At 51.9% G+C, this 14,806-nt stretch overlaps 1 protein-coding gene across 11 annotated transcripts in view; it reads left to right on the forward strand.

Moving 5' to 3' along the window:
- The window catches only part of LOC119872627 (zinc finger and BTB domain containing 7C), a 335,100-nt gene that overhangs the window by 255,896 nt on the left and 64,398 nt on the right, over positions 1-14,806 (forward strand). The window contains exon 1 of one of the 11 annotated variants that reach the window (XM_038543994.1): positions 8,133-8,269. The exons of the other annotated variants lie outside the window; for them this stretch is intronic. Coding sequence (XP_038399922.1) covers positions 8,181-8,269 — 89 coding nt within the window. The 5' untranslated portion in view covers positions 8,133-8,180. Of the gene's footprint in view, positions 1-8,132; positions 8,270-14,806 lie in introns of those variants that run through there. 11 annotated transcript variants of the gene reach the window in all.

Below are 14,806 nucleotides of genomic sequence, written 5' to 3' on the forward strand. Positions count from 1 at the left end.
AAAACACCATCTCGGGATTCTTTGGACATTGCGTATTGACTTTGAATCTTTCATAGTTAGCGTCACAAATATTGCATCAATTCGAATATTCCACTCCTCGGAGAAAAGGAAAGCACGAATGCCCAGTCCCCATTGACCTTTCCCCTAATCTAAATATGCTGTTGTGTCCTCATTTTATGATTTGTTGAATCTGGCTTCTTCTTTAGCACACTCCTAAACGTTTGTGGAGCACCTGTCCCGCCGGGGCCGTGAGCAGAATGCAGGTGCTGCAAGTCAGGCTTGGGCTTGACCTCGGGGTTGGGGGGAGGCATCCGTTTAAGGTGAAAGGGGCACGAACCAGGGAGGAATCCTCGAGCTGCAGGAACAGGTGTCCGGGCACCAGAGGCTGGTTTGGCCCTCAGACTGTCCCTGCCGCCCTCAGCACAGCTCTCGTTGTCAGAGTTTCTCTGTGAACCCCAAGCGGGAATCCACACCACTTACTCACTGGTTCGGGTTCTGACCCAGAGCTCTCTGACAACCCCGGCGGTTGCGGACGGCAGCTGCCCGGTGCTTCCCTGCCCTGTCTGCCAACACGCCCTCCCTGGGCCTCCCTGCTCAAGCACACCCTCCTCGGCACAGGATCCCTGGGCACAGAGGGATCCAGGCCCCGTGGCCAGGCCAGGGGCTGCAGGTAACCTCGGGCCTGTGCAGAGAGCATGGCTGCTTGGCCAGGTGTAGCCATTCCCCCCGTCACCCTGAGGAAGCAAGAGCCTCAGGACTGAGTCTTCTAGGAAGGCCAGACGACGAAAGGATGAAGTCTCAGGGGCTCTGACGGGAAAAGGAGTGATTAAGAATCGTAATTAATAATTTGACGCAGACAACCAGCCTGACAGCAAGGAGCCGCCTTGCACAATTGTTCCGCGGCTCTTGCCTGATTACCAGCCTCATAACCTAAGCCTTCCTCTGGATGCGCTAATTAGGTAATTAGCTCCCTAAAGAGCATGCCTCTTAAAGATGCTCTCTCTGCAGGCTGGATGTGAGGTGCCAGCCACGGAGAGGCTTTTAGAGGTCCGCCCTCCACCCCAGGTGTGGGGACAGGGCGGCCAGCAGCACACCGGACAGCAAATGCAGACACGGTTGTGGAAGCCGCAGGGCGTCCAGCCTCTCTGATCCATGTGCTGTGGGGCCATGAGGGGCCCCAAGGACCGTGAGCAAAAGACACATGCAAGAAGACCATCTGTCTGGTCCCTCTGAGACAAGAGCACTGCGCCCATGGATGGTGGTGGTGATGGGGAGGATGATGGTGGCAGAGCTGAGAGATTCAGTAGAGTATAGAGGGGATCACTGAGCACGGGTGTCTCCCAGTAATGACGTGGGCCGTGGTTAGGCCACTTTATGTCTCTGAGCCTCAGTCTCCAAGTCCGTGCAAAGCGGCCAGGCCTGTAGTCTGCTGAGTGGTCCCTGCCCCTGCGGTGCCACCCGTGCTTCTGTGGGGACCATCCCTGCTGCCCCTCCGGGCCTGGGCCATCGGGGGGGGGGTGGGGGGTAGGAGGGAACCGGGTTCCCTGAGTCTGGGCTACGGCGCCGAAGCATTTGTGGGGTGAGGAGCTGCTTGTGCTTGGGTCTCCTCTGTGACAAGGAAGCCTCTTTTCTTTTCAGAAAACGGAGCATTTTCCCTCCTTTCAATGAAGAGCTCTTCCTTGCCTCTAACAGTAACGCATGCTCAGGCCAGAAGGGCTGGAAAACCCAGTGGGCGTCTGCAGCCCCTGTCCTGCCCCCCTTCACCACCCTTCACCCTGGGCTGCCTCCGACAGCCTTGCTCGGCCTTGGCAGCGCTCCTCTCGCCGGGCAGGCGCCCTTTGTGTGGGTTTTCTGTTGCCATGCAGAGATGATCACGCTGTCTATAGTTCTTTATTCTGCTTTTTCACTCATCTTCGTAAGCATGTTCAAGTCACCAAACAGCCATAAACGTCATTTTTTTTGTTTTTTAAAGATTGTATTTATGTATTTACTTGAGGGCAGGTGACCTCGAGCACAGGGCGGTGGGGGGGGGGAGCACAGGGGGAGCGAGAGGGAGACAGAGAATCTCAGGTGGACTCCATACTCAGGAGGGAACCTGAGGTCATGACCTGAGCTGAAACCAGCAGTGGATGCTTCACCAATGCAGCCCCCCAGAGCCCCGGGCATCACTTTAAGTGGCGAAAGTCACCTGTGCATCTTTCCAATTTGAGAAGGGAAAGAGCCCCCCAAGGAAAGGGTAGAAGCTCCAGGTGTTCAGAAGAGGGAAACCAAGGGTGAGGCAGGGCCATCTGGATGGGGGGGTCCCTGTGCTCAGGGCTTGGCATTCCCCGAGCTCCTGGGTGACGGCCACCTCCAGCCCTGGCTCCCATGGTGCTCCCGGGCCATCGCCTGGGTGCTGCCCCCCCACCCCGTCCCACCCCACACTCACAACCGCCTGTCTTTCCCTCATCCCGCCCCATGCTCTCCTCCACTAGGAAGCGTCCTTACTCCAGAAGCTTCTGCGATATGTCCTCTGCCAGGGCTTTGTCTCACTGGAGCTCAGCGCCTCCCTCTCCCCACCTAGTCGCAGGGCTCCAGGCACATTGAACAACTCCGGTAATTTGCCGAGGCCGAGACAAGAAGCAGGTTCACCCTGGCGAGGCACAGGGCAGGGCAGGAAAGGGGGAAGGCTGTGCACACTCCTCTGTCTGAAACGAGCCTCCGCACTGTTCCGATCATGCCGGAAGGCAGGGTAAATGCAGTGTATGGCATCAGAGCGCCTCAGTTTCCCCGGCGTGGCAGCCCAGGGCTGAGTCTGGCATCTCTGGAGCCTGCTTCCTCATTCTGCTGCTGCTGCCCTTGCCACCTTCCTGTCCTCGCCCCAGGGCCCCGACACCTGCTGCTGCTCGTGGGCCGCCGGCCCTGGGGCCAAGAAGAGAGCCGGTGGGGGTCTGGCCCATGGTCCTGACCCTTGAGGTCTGCCCAGCCTTGTCTGTCCCGCCCGCCCCGGGTCCTTCCACCTACTGTGTCCTGCTCCCTTGGGCCTCACGTGCCCACGTAGCGTACGTGGCCTCCTCGCACTGAAATCCCTGAAATCTCTGCACTGCAAGGTTCCCCCTCACTGCTTATTTCCTGCTTGCGTGAGGAAACAGCGCCCTAGAGTCTTGCGATGCTTCCTCATCAGCCTGCTGCTGCCATTCCGGGGTGCTGCACCCCGAAGGACACCCCGCTGCTCCCCTAAGGTAAAAAAGACCTGGGACCCTGAGAGGTGACATCGCTCTCCAAGCCGCAGACACACTAAAAGAATGACACACTAACGGGAATGACTCTCAGATGGTGGAGTTTCACCCCGGCAAATATTCGGGGCCAGTGGGGCCGTGGGGCAGGAGGAAGGAATGACATTCCTCTGGGCAGAAAATCCACCCTAGAAAAAAATAAAAATAAAAAAAAATAAAAAAAATAAAAGAAAATCCACCCTAGGAGCCTGCGACCTCCTGGGGAGAGCAGAGGAGCATGGGGCTGGGCGTGCTCCCCGCCTGCTGGGCCTGCCGCTGCCCTGAAGCTCCAGGCCCGGGTGTCCAGGTCCCCGGCCCACCCCGGCAGCCATGGACTTGGCGTGGCCCCCACAGCTGCCGAGCCAAGCTGCTGCGCCAGCTCTGGGGGTGACCTTACAGTCTGTCCTTATTGGCAAACCAGCCCCCAAGGCATGAGGGGACCCGGGCCAGGCAGGAGCCCACCTCAGCGCAAGTGCACGTGCAGCCCAGCAGCACCCTGGCATCCTGAGGCCCCGACGGCCTGCCGAGCCCCAGGTCCTGCTCTGGGCCCACCCCTGACCTCCAGAAATGCCTCGGCCCTCTTCCCCGCTGGCTCCCTGAGGGGCTCTGGCAACCTCCCTGCCTCTTTCCTGGGAGCCCACCAGGGGACAGGACGGCTCTAGGCCTTGTGCTTCAGCACCCTCCCCACTGATTCTCTCCCTCCTCCCCACCCTCCTCCCTCCCCCTCAGCCTCCCCTCCCCACCTCCTCCCACATTCCCTCCCTTCTTCCTCAGCCTTCCTCTCTCCCAACCGTCCTCCATCCATCCTTCTGTCCAGAGCTAGCCTCCTGCATCCCCACCTCTGGGCCTTCTCCCTCCCTCCCTCCCTCCCTCCCTCCCTCCTATCCCTTTGGTAAACTTTGCCTCCTGGTATTTAAATCTCCACTCATTTCCTGGTTCAGCTGAGGCTCTGATTCCAATTATATCACCTTCATCTTCACAAACAGACAATTCAGGGCAGTCGGATGCCGGCTGAGCCAGCCTCTCTAACCATGTCCGCCCCTCCCTGGGCCTCCGCAGTCCCTGCAGTCTGGAGGTGGGGAGCCCAGGCCCACTGCCCACCCCCCAGATCCCCCTTCCCCAGCCCTTAGGGCCTCTCTGGTGGGTCTCTGGTTTGCCTGAGGGATAGCTGCTCGCCGTGCTGCAGACATCACAATACACTGCTGGTGTTCAAAGTGTGCAGTTTGAGAGGGTTGCTGTGCACATGTGGCCACTGTCAGTGAACAAATCCTGCCCCTGGGCTCCCTGCCGCCCCAACCCAGGATATAGTGCTAAATACAGTTCTTTAGAGATTTTAGTCTCTTGCTTGGGCCATGTTCTCATTCCCCTTCCCTGACCCTCCCTGGTCCTAGCAGGGTGTCCCCTCCTTGTTGCTTATTAGGGCCCCATCCTCTGTGAGCTGCCCTCGGGGGGCCACCGTGCCAGCCAGTGCCCAATCCTGGGACTCTCTGCTTTAAGCACTACCTCTTCTTTTTGTTGCCCTTGTGAGAATGAGTCATCCGTAGGAGGAGGCACACCATCCAGTCTCTACCTCCCGGGGATGACAGAGTGCATCAGGTACTTTCTGAACAGGGGACCCGGGAACAGGACAGGGGCCCTGCACCATGCTGGGGTGCTGGGAAGGGAGGCAAGGAGGAAGGAGCCAGAGCTAGAGCCACTCTGCCCCTCAGGATGTGGGGCAGTAGCACGGCCTTTCCGTGAAGCACTTCTCAATTTCCCACAGCCCACTGCAGGCCACAGGATGCTGTCAGGACTTTTATTAGTACCATTGTTATGAGTTTCTAAAATATGACCATACAAAGAATATTCCAACTGATTTCTTAATTCAGTGTACCTGTTTCGTTAGCATTCAGAGCCATACACAAGACACTGGACGTCAGGCACGGGGGTCCTGGGGTCAGCTTGTACCACCAGCGCAGGTGCTCTGGAGCAGACTTCTTAAGTTTTTATGAATTTTGTGAATCAGTTGTTCAGTATAGCCATCCTCGAAATCTGTCGTGGTGGGAGTAATGACTCCATGGAAATGAATGCAGTCGACTCACAGGGGCCTTCCCCCTCCTTTTCCTGGAGAGCTGGCTGTTAAGCTTACACGCATTGCCATGAGTCAAGTCTGGAAGAATCTTAGAGATCACCAGGGACAGCACCCCCACCCCCACGGCCTGGAGCAATACCTCACCCAGGGGCATTTGGCAGGTGTGTGCGGGAACGCCGTTGGGGTTGTCCCACTGCAGGTGCACCACTGGTGTTAAGGGGGCCACGGGTGCTAGGTATCCCGGATTGTTGCACCTGAGATGCACTAGCGCCCCTGTGAAGGAGCATTAAGACTTATTGCAGGGCCCCTGGCTTGGTAAGGGAGGTCCATGAGTCAAATTCCATTCCATCCAAGTGTAGCAGGCCCCATGTGTGGGTGGGACAATGAAGATGACCTGCACTCAGCTCTGCCCTCCTGCGGGCCTGCGGGCATTTGGCTCCATACAGGTCTGCTGCGGGCACTAAGGCCGCCCCAATCCTAAATCCTGTCCCAGACTCTCCCCATGTCAGCAGAATTGGGGTCAAGGAGAGAGAGCTTGTCTTCCAAGAAAAGGACAGGGATGAAGGGGATGAGGCCACATAGCTTCTGCAAACACTCTGGACACGGTCCCGTGCTGGCTTGTTGGGACCCATCTCCCCCAGAGCCATGGAGACCTTGATCAATGTGTTGCCAGCCGTGGCAAGCACTGGGGGAATGTAGCTTCAGCAGAGATCAAGGCCGAATTATCCCAAGACAGCTGGGCGTGGGCTCCTATGTAAGCCCCACACCCAGCAGCCCAGGGCCACAAGGCTTGCCTGCCCCAGGCCTGGGAGGCACTGCAGGTATGCCCTGGCATCGCACAGCACACCTATGCCCTGCCGGGGCCACTCTCCGGCCTTTGCACCCCTCACGTTTGGGTCCCCACCCCCGGACGCCGACCACCAGGGGAACCCTGATGCTCGCTGCCTATTGGAAAGCTGCCTTAGGGGAGCACTTAGGTCCCTAAGTTGTAGCACATACGTCAGGAGGAGAAATGATCTTCTGATACAACTGACAATCACCAGGTACCTTCTGTGGATAAGTCCTCCCTTCTCCATGGGGACACATTCCAAGACCCCCAGTGGACACCTGAATCCACAGATGGTACCACACCCGAAATACACTGTGTTTCCCTCTACGTACCCATGAACCTACGTTCACAGTTTGTGAACCAGGCACAGTAAGAGACTAACCGCAAGAACTAATAGTGAAATGGAACGATGGTGCTAAGGTACCGTAATAACAGTTATGTGAATGTGGTCTCTCGCTCTCAAAATATCTGATTGTACTGTACCCGCCTGTTGTTCTCGGGATGACACGAGGTGATAAAACTGCCTGCTTGAGGAGAGGAAGTGAGGCAGGCCCTGGGATGTAGTGTTAGGCTACCGCTGAGCTCCTGACCATGTGCCGGGAGGGGGACCCTTGGCTTTCAGGTGGTACTTGACCTCAGGTGGTGAAACCACAGGAAGCAGAAGTGCAGATAATGGGGGACTAATGTGTCTGCCTTTTATATGCCAGGCACTGGCTGGACTTTATTTAGATGTATAATATTACACAAACATATATAAATATGATATATATGATCACATATATACAGATATATATATTACAGATCCAAGTTTTAAGTATATTCGGAGTTTTGCAACATCACCACCATCATTTTTAGAACATATTCCTCACCCTGAAAAGGAACTTCATACTGCTATGAGTTACTCCCCATTACCCCCCTACAGCCCCTGGCAACCATGAATCTACCTTCCCTCTATAGATTTGAAGATTCTGGATATTTCACAAAAATGGAAGTCAGTGCAATACATGGTCCTTGGTGACTGGGCGTCTACCACTTAGAGGCCATCATGTTGTAGCAGGCATTGGTAATTCAGTCCTTTTTATGACAACTCATACTCCAGTGCGTGGATCTACCCCATTGGGCTCTTCGGTCGTACGAACGTCTGGGTCATTTCCACTTTGGGCTTTTGTGGGTATTGCCGCTGTGAACATTCACGTACAGGTTTTTATGAGGACGGATGTTTTCATTCCTCTTTTGTATACAGCGAGGAGCGGGATTGCTCAGTCCTCCGGTTACTCACCTTTACAGGTATTTTTACCAACATGTCTGGCCTGCCAAGGCTGCTGTCATTACCCCCGCTTTATAGATAAAGGAAGCAAAGCTCCGAGAGGCAAAGAAATCGCTCCAGACCACGGAGCAAGAGAGCCGCTCTGGCAACCCCGAGTTGTGTGACGCTTCTGTGTTGCGATCTGTGCTGCAGTCTGTGCTGCTCTAGGTCAGAAGCTTCTGCACCCCAGCGGGCCAATATTAACCTGCCCCTCGCTCAGATCTGTAAGCCTTTCATCTGTGCCAGGAGCTTCTGGTTGCCAATGGTGTCTTTGTTGTCTTTCTTTGAATCTTTGCCTTCCTGGTGGGACCAGACCTGACCTCTCATTTCTCTTTCTGGGAATATGCTTCTCTGACCTTAGGAAGTCTTCGGCTGGTCTGTGACCCACTAGGACCCCAGCGTTTTCTTCTATGGGAGATAAATCCAACCACATCTACCCTGTCTTATATTTGCCCTTCTTGCCTCTCTTCTTCACAAACATAATCAGTGGAATCGGATTCTGATAAAATTTAAAAGCAAACAACGGTGCTGTGAATTATGACTGCCTTTTTATGTTCTGTGCAAACATAGGGAGGGTTGACTGGGAGAGACATAAATGCCACGTTGCCGTGGGCCTCAAGGTTTCTTCCCTTCCTGCCTTCATCCTCCACCAGAGCTGTTCTCTCCTTCGGTGCAGACCTCGGCCTGCTGCGACCACGCTGTCCTATCTTCCTGGTTCTGATGACTCTTCTTGGTTGTGTCAGCATGAAAGTAGTTACCCTGGATGACTCTTACCATCAAGCCCTGTCCTCTCTGTCCAAAAAGACCAGGTGAGCTAATGCTTCCAGATTGTATTTATTAAGGATCTACTAGCCTGGCGTGTGTTGAACCGTTTACAGTTACTGAATATCATTTTGATAAACGGGTGACAGTAACGGTGAGAGCAGCATCCTGTTGTTATCCTTTGCCCTCCTCCCGTGTGACTATGGATCTTAGGATGCTCTTCGGCAAGGCTTCCATGTCAGAAGGTGCTGGTGTCAGAAGCTTTATAAGAACTTATTTACTTAAAGCCTATCTTTTTAAAGCCAACCTCTTGAAAAAAATTTTTTTTTCAAAATAATGACTGCAAGTTGACAAGTTTCTGAGGAGGAGGAGGAGGAGGAGGAGGAGGAGGAGGAGGACCTCCTGGCATTGGACATATGCCCCCTGACAGGGAGCTGCGGCTTCCGTGCCCAGGGATGTCAGCCACAAAGAGCTGGTGGGGCGGTGGGGGAGGACCTTCTGCTCCCAGATGGCTTGGTTGGGCGAGGGAATTTGCCCATTTGCCAGGTCCTCTAGGGCTCAGCTGAATCTAGAATGAGCAAGGGGCTGATGGTTAAGTATCAAATCTATGCTGAGCCCACACCTATCACGTGCCCTGTTTGGGGGCTGGCGCTCACAAGCTCTGTGTATTTGTTTGGAACAAGTAACTGAACCTTGCTCTGCCTTGGTTTTCTCATCTGTAAAATGAGTATAACAGTAGTATCTACTCAATGGGGTTGTTGAGTTAGAGGAATTAACGTGCGTATGCTGCTTAGAACCGTGCCTGGCACAGAATAAGTGCTCCATGACAGGTAACAGTTAGTTACTTGGAAAAGTTTAAACCTCTTCTGTCCAATACGGTAGCCTCTACCCACATGTAGCTCTTGAGCACTTGAGCTGTGGCTAGTCCAAATTGAGATGCGCTGCAAAACTTAATGTGAAAAAAAAAAAAAAGTAAAATAGCTCACTAACCGTTTTTAACCATATTGATTGTATGTTGAAGGGGACATACTGGTTTAAATGAAATATACTGTTAAACTTACCTGTTTATTTTTACTTTTTAAATATGGCTACTAGAAAATTTGAAATCACACATGTGGCTCAGATTTGTGGCTCACCGTTCAATTTCTACTGGACAGTAACTGGTCCAGATCGAAAAAAAATGTAGCCAGAAATAGCTGTCACAATCTTGAGGCTTCAGTGTGAGAAGGTGCCGTGTAGACTTGAGCGACACACGGGCCGCTCTATGCATGCCTGTTGCAGGGAGTCCAGGGGAAGGAGAAATAGGGCTCTGATGGAGAAGGCGGGCTTGCAGAGCCAGGGCCTGGGGCAGGCCTGGAGGCCGCCCGCTTCCCCAGGCAGCAAGGTGGTGTCCAAATGGGGAGGACCTTCCAGGCCAAGGACACTGTGCACAAAGGTGTAGCATCAGATCAGAGAGCTGCCACGCTGCGTCATGAGGCCAGGACACCCCTCCACCCACCTTCCCCCTGTTCTGGGCCAGGGTGCAGTCCAGTCCCCTGTGGCCAGACAGGCATCCTCCTCCCACACAGGCTCCCACATTTGCTCATCTGCATCCTCCTTCCAGACAGAGCTCAGTCTTGATTTGCGACCTTGTTTTCCAAAGGCAAGTCGGCCTCCTCCTCCCCCCCGTCCCCAGGGGGTTGCTTCGGCCTCCATTACCAAACCCTGTGACAAGAAATGCGGCCCCCTTATTAAAATAATGTAATGTCTAACTAAAATAGAAACCCCAGATAACAGTTTTTGATGTTTTAATGACTGGGCTCATTAGACAGACTTCCCACTTAAAGTGTCTGTCTAGCAATTAAGGCTAAAAAAATCATAAATGATGACCACACCTTCTGTGGCTTAATGGTTACTCTGAAGGCTGGTCTTATTATCTCGGTGATACAGTCTGTGATAAAAAAGAATTTAAGATACTCTCCTAAGATTTATTTTCCCATTAGCAAGCTGGAGGAGGAAGGTTAAGAGTACTCTTAAGGTCAGAACTGGAAAGGGAGCGAGTGAATAATAAGATGCCTAGAATTTCCCTCCTGCAGAACCAGCCTCCTTCTGCCCCGTGGGGAGGTCCTGCACGCCGAGGGGTTTAACTTTTGCCTGTCACAGGGAAGTCTGTGAATTGTTACTCCAAGTGACCCCAAGCAGTTTATTTAGTTAATTGTCAAGCATGCAAGCTGAACTGGAGAATCACCTACTTCCATGTAAATTATTTCCAATCCTAATTTGCTGACAGAGGAAAAGGAGAAAAGGGAGCACTTGATGAGAAAAACCTGGGAGAATGTGTCCACGCCCCCCTGGACCACAGGTCTGGGGTGAAGGGGCATGAGCTGGAAGAGGAGCTAGGGGAAGCCCAACTGCTGCTCCAAAGACAGAGGGTTATGGGCGCACCAGCCCTGGAGTGGCTCTGGGCTCAGGTGCTGCAGGTTAGAGACGCAAATAATTTAAAAGTGAATTGTGTTCTGAAGTAAGTATGAGAGGGAGGGCCTTTAGCCTTTTATTAGGCTTGTCTTAAGTGATGAATGGTATTTGGACAACCGAGGCCATTAATGGAGACATTGTACCTGTGCCTGCGGTGGGCAGGGAAAGGCCTGCAGCTACTTGAGATTGGACGCTGATAACCGGGCTCCTTATCAGACCCAGCGGGGGCTGCCTGCCCTTCGCCCTCCACCCTCTGCCCCCCCATCTAGCGCGGGGGGCGGGGTTGGTTGGTGGGGGCTGCATCCTACTAGTTCATGAAGGAATCACACTGAATCACCAAACTTACCCAGTCCCTCCCCTGGATCTGTCACCTGCAACCTTTCCCAACCCCCTGGTAAAACAGGTAGGCCTGGCTGTACATGGGGGGAGGGAGGTGCTGGGTGGTGACAAATTTTAATCTAGAGCCAGAGTGAGAGGCGAAGTCCACCAAAATGTCATCTACAACGTGGGACCCCTTTAGGCTACTGTCACCCTATATGGGAGAGCCCCTCAGGGTCAGTGGTGAAGCACTGGACCCTTCAGACCTTGACCATTATTATTAAGCATCCATCCTATGCTGCATGTGCTAGGATAAATTTCATAAAAGAGGGACGCCTGGGTGGCGCAGTGGTTGAGTGTCTGCCTTCGGTTCAGGGCATGATCCTGGGTCCCGGGATGGAGTCCTGCATCGGGCTCCCTGCATGGAGCCTGCTTCTCCCTCTGCCTGTGTCTCTGCCTCTCTCTCTCTCTGTGTGTGTCTCATGAATAAATAAATAGAATCTTTTTAAAATTTTTGTAAAAGATGAGACAACATATTTCAGATTTATTTTTCTTTGGAGATCACTAGATGCCCCTTCCTAAAACCACTTCTTGGAGGGGTGTTATTATTTACAGCTAGGGCCTGTTTGCCAATTAATATAGCATTTTAGGGCAGCCTGGGTGGTTCAGCAGTTTAGTGCCACCTTCAGTCCAGGGGGTGATCCTGGAGACCCGGGACGGAGCCCCACATCGGGCTCCCTGCATAGAGCCTGCTTCTCCCTCTGCCTGTGTCTCTGCCTCTCTCTCACTCTCTTTGTGTCTCTCATGAATAAATAAATAAAATCTTTAAAAAAATAATATAGCATTTTATAGGCACTCAGTATTCCTGGGAGCAGTCCCATGCGAAGGATAGCTGTTGTTTATCCCATTTTATCAATAAGGTAACTTAGGCAGAATGTAATCGGACTTTTTTGGATGCCAATGAGAGAAAACCCCAATCCAACTGGCTTAAGGGAAACAATATGTACTGGCTATGTAATGCCCCTCATCCAGACCCACCAAACTCAGGATGCAGGTTTCTTTCTCTCCTGCCTTTGCTTTCCACATGGATTCGATTGGCTTAATTCTCAAGTCTGCCAGGAGGCAAGAAGGTAGCAGCAGGGAGAGCTCACGCTCTCTTCAGTTCAAGCCCAGTAGGAAAAAAGAGATCATCTCTTTGTGCCTGTGAAAGACCAAGCCTGAAGGATTAGTTTTGGTGGTGCTGATTGGCAGTTTTAAATCAAATGTCAGTCCCTGGACCCAACCCTGTAGCCAGAGCATGGACCTCACTGATTGGCTCATGCCCAGTCACATGCTTCACCTTGGAACCAGTTATGGGGTCTGTTCACACCACGTGGTCCAGAGTGGGGGCCAAGAATGCACAAGGGAAAATCAGAAGCTGTGGCTAAAAACGGTGGGATGGATTCTGGGAAGCCAAAGCACAAGCCTTGGGACAGAAGGTGCACTGGTGATGAAGCCAGAGCAGGAAACTGAGACATACCAAGTCATTTGGTCCTTCCCCCAAGTCCCACAGGGATCTGGGACACAGTGGAAGAAAAAGCATCCCAGCTATGGCTAGAGCCAGCTGTTGGCTCCGTTTAGTACCCCTCTTCTAAGCAGATTCTTCTGGAGTGTCATAACAATAAACAAGTAACAGAAAAAGGTATTCTGGAAACCGAAGATAGCCCAGTAGTGTGAAATTACGAAGATACTAAGGTGAATACTGGGTCCTTCTACCATCCTGTGACTTGACCCATAAATGCTGCCTATGTTGTCTCTCACCTAAAATGTATCTTGTCCATCTCTGCCTGGATAAATACCATTCAGTGGTCAAGTCCATACTCAGAATGGATTGCTCTCTCCCATGGTCTTCTTTTGTACACTTTTTGGTGCTCTAGCCTGTCACAGACTTTGAGTTGGCCGGTGGTTTGTGGGGTTTGTTTATGCCAATAGATTTTTATCTTATCTACTAACTCAGCTCAATTGGTAGTGATTTTCAGACAAGGGATTCTGAGGCTTGCCAAAAGACTGCTGTGATCGATTAGTGATGCCTGCTGAGGTAGTTAACTTTGTATTAGTTAAGACACTTTAGGTTGCAAGTAAAGGAAACCAACTCAAGGTAGCTTAAGACAAAAATACCATTTGTTATAAGGATACAGGGGCAGATTACAGGTCTTAAACCCTATAGGAAAACACTACACAGGACTCCATGAGACAATGGAACCAGGAAAGCCATTGGCAACCAATTATTTCCCCAGTATTTGTCTTCCTGGGGCCATGTGCAGTCTCATCTTGGCTTCTGTCCATACAACTGATTAATCCTTTCATCACTACCGATTATCTATCTTTGATTTTCCTTGCACATGGTAGAAGAGGGTCATACAAGATCCTTATTTATATGGCCATCAGGTCCAACCATGTGTAGAGAAAGTCTGTAGTCTGTAGGCTAGCCTAGCCTAAGTCAGTTATCTACCTTTGATCCAGTCAACAATGGTCAGAGAACAAGGTTCCATAGTAAGGAGAACCTTATGAGGTGAGAGAGGAGCCAGATTCCAGGAACAGAGGGTCATTTAGGGCTGGACAGACATTCCCAAAGGAGGCTCCTTTCTATTTATTCTGTGTATTTGCTGACCACACCTCAATAGTAGTGCTGGAGGCCATAGTGGTAGTGGTTGTAAGGAGAATGGTGTCAATAGTGACGGGGGCAAAGATATAGAAATCAGTACAACTCAGGCTTCCCTCAAGGGACTAGCAACCTTGGAATTCCGTGTCTGGAAAAATGACTTAAACTCCACACCGACTCTGATGACTGCTAAAAACAGATCCTGGGTGCAGGATCACTGTGTCGAGTTGGCTCACCACATCACCTTGCCCTCTCCCCACCCATTTCTCTCAACCTCCACATAAGATGGCACACATTTCATGATCATGTCAAGATTCAGACTTTTTTAAAAGATTTTATTTATTTATTCATGAGACACACAGAGAGAGGCAGAGATGCAGGCAGAGGGAGAAGCAGGCTCCACGCAGGGAGCCATATGTGGGACTCGATCTCAGGACCTCAGGATCACGCCCTGAGCCAAAGGCAGACACTTAACCACTGAGCCACCAGGCATCCCCAAGATTCAGCCTTTGACCTCAGATTGAAGCATCCTGTCCACTGTCCTTTCCCTACTGACCCCCATCCCTGATGACTAGAGCAGTGACTTCAGCCCCCAAACAACATGATATCCAGCCAGCCCCTGCCTTCCCTCTACTCCATCTCCCTATCACGTGTTGTCAAATCCTGATGATTATTTTAAAAGAGGAGAAAGAAGGAAGGATAAAGTCATGCCAGAGCCCAAGAAGCAATCTGCAGCCATGCTGATGTCATCGGGAGACCCATTTTCTTTCTTTGTAATTACCCTGCCCAGAAAGTGCATTTGCAGTCAGAGAATTTAGCATTTCAGAGCTTTTATATGAGGTGACAGCTCAGCTAGTGACCTGTCTTTAAGGGATCAGTCCTGCGATTCAGTTTCCTCTCTTTGGTTCCTGTCTGCTTTCACATACTCTCTGAAGAAACCCAAGTGTTTCCTCCTGTTTTTTTTAGTTTTCTAATCAGATGTTCACACTTGGCACATTTTCCTTTTTCTGTTTCCTGCTGAAAGAAGGTAACAGTGTTTACCTGCCTGAATTAAAAGGGACTTCTGTAAGAGGGATGGGAGAGCATTCATGGAACCAGGGATCTGAACCCCCAATAAAGGCAGAGCTGCAAGTGTCAGGAGAGTGTAACAGAAGTTTCTAGGAAAAGGGCA

The sequence above is a fragment of the Canis lupus genome, chromosome 7, assembly GCF_011100685.1.
Source record: "Canis lupus familiaris isolate Mischka breed German Shepherd chromosome 7, alternate assembly UU_Cfam_GSD_1.0, whole genome shotgun sequence".
Lineage (NCBI taxonomy): Eukaryota > Metazoa > Chordata > Mammalia > Carnivora > Canidae > Canis > Canis lupus.